This window comes from Clytia hemisphaerica, unplaced genomic scaffold (genome assembly GCF_902728285.1).
Source record: "Clytia hemisphaerica strain Z4C2 unplaced genomic scaffold, Clytia hemisphaerica genome assembly, whole genome shotgun sequence".
NCBI classification, from domain to species: Eukaryota; Metazoa; Cnidaria; class Hydrozoa; order Leptothecata; family Clytiidae; genus Clytia; species Clytia hemisphaerica.
The window spans coordinates 987,804-993,803 of NW_027104489.1; the positions used below are offsets into that span (position 1 = coordinate 987,804).

Consider the following 6,000-nt stretch of genomic DNA (forward strand, 5'->3'; position numbering starts at 1 on the left):
ATTTATTGTTTTGTTCTAAGCTAGATATTTTGACAAAAATATTTGACCTACCTTTTGGGGCTAGTTGACCTACAATTTGGGGGCCTTCATGACCTGACATAAAATTCTGTCAAATTATATAAAACTTGTTTGTTATACTTTGATTACATGGAAGTAGTACCTGAGAATTGATTAATGTTGACATTTTGAGCTTTTTCGACGTGTCCCTGACCCGCTGGGACCCCAGCCAAATCAGAAAATTTGCCTAAGTTTGGAACAATAGAATTTCTATCTCCATTGGGACTTTTAGTAGAAATTTTTGTTCCCTGCTGTGGGAAAAAGTTCCAACGGGGCTGTTCTGTTAGGTAGGGGTGTTGTTACATTATTCACTATTCACATATTTCAACACAAAATTTTCAACCTACAAAATAAAAACAACTTTCTTGTCTCTTCTTTTTGTCCTTTCTTTTACTTTTCACGATAATAATTATATCTTTGTTAAAATTTTAGTATATTTTTAGACTTAAAACTTAAAGCTTAAGTATGAATTTCACTTAGAGAACAATAATTTCCGATGAATACTGAAATTCCGCTCTCAACAACCGAATCTTTTCACCTACATTCTGGGGGCTAAAAAGAGAAAAAAAATCCAATTTTCAGAATAACAAAATGTCCTTTAGAATATTGTTTTGGCGCAAAATATTTCTTAAATTTGCAGTTATAATTAATCCAATTCAAAAAATATCAACATTTTACTATTACTAGATTTAAATCCATAAAACCAAACCTACATTCTGGGGGTTATAACGAAAATCAAAAGTAATGAACTAACCCCTGGGAAAGGATTTCGGGAGTTCAAATTTCGTTAAAAACATTCAATGCTTTTTAAAATGCAAATCTACATTGTAAGTGCTTAATTATGGCGATTCACATGGACATTTACAAACACCAATGTTTTGATAATTAGTAGATCATTCAGTTACGGTGCGCAAGGTTGTGGATTCGATCCCCAACCGGATCATATCAAAGATTCCAACAATGGTACTTGGTGCCTTTCAGCTTGATGCTCAGAAATTATGAGAAGGACCAAGTATAAGAGGAGCAATCCAGGAAAAGGAGTTGTGCCCTCCCCTGGCAGTCTACGCCACTAACCCGATCGGGAATAGATTCCAATGAGGAAGAAACTTCCCAGACATGAAGTTAACTTGACTTCCGAACGGGAAAATCTTCCCGATTAGGTTTCGAAAATATCTCGGCACCTAAACGGGAAAATAGAGAATCTTTCTGCCGTTTTAGGCTCTGAAACAGAAACAGGAAGATAGAAAAATGTAAACAAAGAAACAGACTTCCTGATTCAGAATAAAATCCTTCTAAAATCTACAAAATCTGAGGTGCATCCTCAAAATAGCCTGCAGTTGCGCAAGAATTGCCGCAAAACAGTTTAAAAGGGTACAAGGAGCAAAAATTTGTGCTTTGTTCACTTCAATAATGATTTGAATCTATCCAAGAGAAAAAGACCAAAAAGTCAACTGTATTTGTCCAAATGCTGCCTTGAAATTCCCAGTGTTTTGTGTAAGCTACGTCCACATATAATTTTGTACTTTCACTTTCACTTTTAAACAGTTTTCCGAAATTAACCAAAATGAACCGAAATGAACCAAAATGATCCAAAATCGTAGCAAATCATCCTCATCAAACTTCAAATACATATGCAAACATATCTCATACATGCTTACTCACTATAAATGGGTGTTTAAAAGAATCTCATAAGAATAATGGTGATGAAAATACAAAAAACAAAGAAAATTATTTACGTACCTTGTGCTTATCTTTGGAGGTTATTATAAACTCAATTCAGAATAAATCTCATAAAATATTGAGAAGCATGGTTCCTTGAAGTATTAAAGACCTCTTTTAAGTATAAATGAGCTTTAAAATGCCACTCAAAACAGGAAATAAACACATAGAAACACATAAAGCACACCCACCTCTCAAATGATTTCAAGGGCGGTGAATATTTACAATGTTTATAACTCGATCGCGGTACGCGTAAGCGACTTTTGAACTTAGCATAAAGAATCTTTGCGACTTTAAGACGTCCCGTAAAAAAATTCAAGCAGTTTGAAGCGCTAGAAGCAGAATTATAGCTGTTTTATCTCTGGGCGGAAATACGAGCGCAAACGGGCGGAGACCAATTTCTGTCTAGGTAAGTATCTTTATAACTAAAATTTTTAACCTTCCTCTTCTTTTTATGACCTGAAACTTTGGGAAGTTGTTGTGAATAGGTTATATTTGAGTTTTAACCAAAAAATGAAAATTTGACCAGAAAAAAGACCGACTGATATTATATGGGTCGATGACCACCTTATTAACATGACAAATTTCACATTAAAATACACCTTTTCGACCGTAGCCGCCAATTGTTGCGCGGGCATTTTCTTGTCCGCTTTATCCCACTAAACTCGATCCAATCATTTTTTGATTCATTTTTCTATTGTCTATAGGTGCCGAAAATGAATTCACTTATGGTCGTGGTATGTTTAAAGCCTTGAAGGATGTTGATGTTGGTAGATTTAATTGATTTGATCTTGCTCTGGATTGTAATTCTTGCAAAATGTGATTGATGGGTTATAGTGTTTCTAATATTTTTAGTTTTTCTTACATAGACTATTTATTTTATTTGTCATAGCGCTGTGATTTCCTAGATTTATTTACTTTTATTGCCCCCGCAGGAGCGCAGCGACGAGGAGGCACTTATAGTTTCACGCATAGATATTGGACTGGAATCTCGAAATTTTGTTGCGCGTTTGTTTGTTGTCGCGCAAGCATCCCCGTAGTTAGTCTCTTCCGTAAATGTTCGGTTTTTTTTTAGGGACGGCAGTTGCTAGCCTAAAAACTTTTTCTTTATAATAGCAGGCGCCGCGGGCATTTTACTCAGCTTTCGACAGTAGATTCTATTCCGCTTGTAGAATTTTGCCCGATTGGTCAACATGCAGGAAATGGAATGGAGAAGTTTCTGGAAGTTTTTTTAAATTCAAGCTCTCTCTTCCTGCAGTCAAAATAATTGTATGCATTTACTTTTGACTTGGATTAAACAAGATGTATACATATACCAATCAGTGAATTTGCTGACAGTCAAATTATAATCTGTCTCCTGTCTTAGACATTCAGGAGATTGATTCATTTTTCGATCCAAACAGTTTGTCCCCAATAGCAATAATAATGAACAATGATTAAAATGATAATAGTAGAACAATGATTGAATATGGACAAAAGTGATTATTGTTGGTGGTTGAATTGGCAACGAAATTCCACTGTAACTAAATTTTTTCGACAATCGTCATTCAACATACTCTACTCTCAACAAGAATGCTTAAAAATCCTGTGTTATGGTATACTTCTCGACAGTAAGTATAAATATTTTTTTCTTTCTGTACTTTTATAAGACTTGGTTTTATTAATCTTTTATGCTTAACACAGGTCTGTGTTCTTGTTGATACTTACCAGGCACTATTTTGGAAATTATTATCATAGATTGAAAGAAACTTTTGGTGAACTATTTTTGAGGAAATTTCAGTACACTCACCATATCATCTAATTTCATGTTTCTTATTTTCCCTTTAAGCTTTTTATGAATGAGGATTCGTTTACCTTGACAACGCAATATTACCTCGTTACTGCTACTATTACCACGTTACGTCCTGATTTTCCATCCTTCTACACGATTTTGCTGTTACAACAGCAAGATAACTGGCATATGTTTTGCCGTTGGAAAAAGTCCTGAATGTACGCTATTTCCTGTTAATACCTGCTTCCTGCTCATCAATATTGCCTCGTTACTGATACTATTACCACGTTACGTCCTATCATCTTCCATCCTTTACACAACGCTGTTACAGCTTCTAGATTACTGGTAAATCCATTTAATGTAAACAAATTTGGATCACGATATCCTTTGTTAAACCGTTGGAAAAACTCCTAAGTACGTTGTTACCTGTCAATTTTTGGTTCCTGCTCGTTATGTTTCTTGGTTCTACTATGTTTCATTTATACCTATTTCAAATTGGTTGAAATAAATATAGTTGCATGTCTTTTGTCTGGTTTAGTATACACAAAAACACAAAAACAAAAACAAAAATCTGTAACTGTCTGTAATTGATTCTACCTGGACACTTTTCCTAATGAATGTTTTAAGATTTTATTCTTTGTAAAAAGTAATTCATATTTTTAGAAAAAAAATGTCTCATTTATGTTAGCTTATTCATTGATATCTCAAAGAAAATGCTGAGAAGAATCATTCTAACTATTCCAAATCATTTCCAAACTTTTGCTATAAAGCATTAAAAAGCCTTAATTAGCATTAATTAGTTTTACAAGCATTTGTATTAATTAGCGGGTGGCAGTTAGTGAAAGCTATGGCTAGTAGTTATTTTTCTAGGCCAGGTCCTTTGTCTAGGATGGTTAGTTTTTCTCTCTCTCTCTCGATGGGACGAGATTCATTGTTTCTGACATCAGTGTAAGAAAGTATTTAGACTAAAAAAAGCCTGTAAACTAGGCCATCCTTCATCAAATGACAAAATTTTGACAATCAATGTTTTCTTTAAAGTGAACTCTATTGCTTGATACTTTCCTCTAAAATTCTCCAGCGACGCTATATCTACAAATTGAGTCCGAAATCATATGTGCTTATAAAGAACTATTTATTTTCTGGCTTGAGAAAATATCTTTTCAAACCAAAATTTAACGGATAACGAAATTGAACATAAACTTGTTTCGTGGACGAAGTTTCATTTAATTTTCGTATATAAGACACTATGAATCTTCAATCTAGGGGCAGTGGCTTTGGCCGGACCTTTGGTCTGGCTTAAGAATGGAGAAGTAAGGCAACTCCTTCCCTCCACTAGCCTGGGTGTTCACAGTTGGGGCTGTGTTTTCTGATAGCTCTTGCTATCCCACCCGAAGCCCCCCGTGTCAGGGTACGACAATGGTGGTTCTGGTTATCAACTCGATATCAGCTCCGGCACTCGGCAGTTATGTTTTGTCAACTAGGCAACATCTCTGGCTCACGGTAGGAATGCATTGTCAGCTCGGCAACATTCCTGGCAAAAAAGCAACAGAGGTATTGTGCAGTCGTCTCAACTTTGTTGTGCCACTGGTTAACGCAATCTTCTGCCAAGGGACGCTATCGTGCACCGTTTAGTGTCGCCATCGTAGGTGCAGCCTCGCTTTGATATTATGATGGAAATAAATTTGAATTCAACTGATCGTGCTACCGCATCCAGGGCAACCGATGCGCCACAGGTCACGGCCGTGGTGAACAAGAAGCGAAATCCGTGCAAATCACTCTTTCTAAAGGTCGGCGCATGGAATGTAAGAACAACCAATGACAGCGATCGCTCGATTCGACCTGAACGTGCCACAGCCATCATTTGTAAATAACTCGACAAAGCATCTATCGATATTTGTGCGCTAAGTGAAGTTCGACGTCCTGGAAATGGAAGTCTTGTTGAGAAAACCCATATAATTTTTTGGAGTTGGAGTGGAGGTGAGAGAAAAGAAGCTGGTGTAGGTTTTGCAATTCGCAACGTGCTTACTGGTAAATATGACCTTAACCCAATCCCAATAAATGATCGACTTTCGACGCTACGAATAATGTTGAAAGAAAACGATTACTTGACGCTCATTAGTGCATATGGACCCACAATGCAAAGAAATCACGAAGAAAAGGAACAATTTTACGAACAGTTAGGTGATTGTCTAGATGACGCCCGAAATGACAAAATTATTGTGCTTGGTGATCTGAAAGCTCGTGTCGGTCGCGACTGGTCATCCTGGCCATCCGTCATCGGTAAACATGGTGTAGGAAATGTGAACTCTAACGGGCTAATCTTACTTGAATTCTGTTCGAGGTATCAATTGTCTGTAATGGGTACCATGTTTCAAATGAAAAATAGTCTAAAAACTATTTGGCAACATCCCCGATCAAAACATCTCCACCAAATCGACCACGTACATTGCTGA

The 6,000-nt window shown here is 36.4% G+C and overlaps 1 protein-coding gene and 1 long non-coding RNA gene across 2 annotated transcripts; both read left to right on the forward strand.

Annotated features, from left to right (window-relative positions):
* The first annotated feature begins 3,113 nt into the window (after positions 1 to 3,113).
* On the forward strand, positions 3,114 to 3,684 carry LOC136821521 (uncharacterized). Its single transcript, XR_010848757.1, has 2 exons — positions 3,114 to 3,386; positions 3,605 to 3,684. It is a non-coding gene; the product is annotated as an uncharacterized lncRNA (long non-coding RNA).
* Positions 3,685 to 5,631: 1,947 nt separating this feature from the next.
* Positions 5,632 to 6,000, forward strand: LOC136821573 (craniofacial development protein 2-like). The gene has a single exon (XM_067077798.1). It carries the CDS (start codon positions 5,632 to 5,634, stop codon positions 5,998 to 6,000), a length of 369 nt encoding a protein of 122 aa, XP_066933899.1.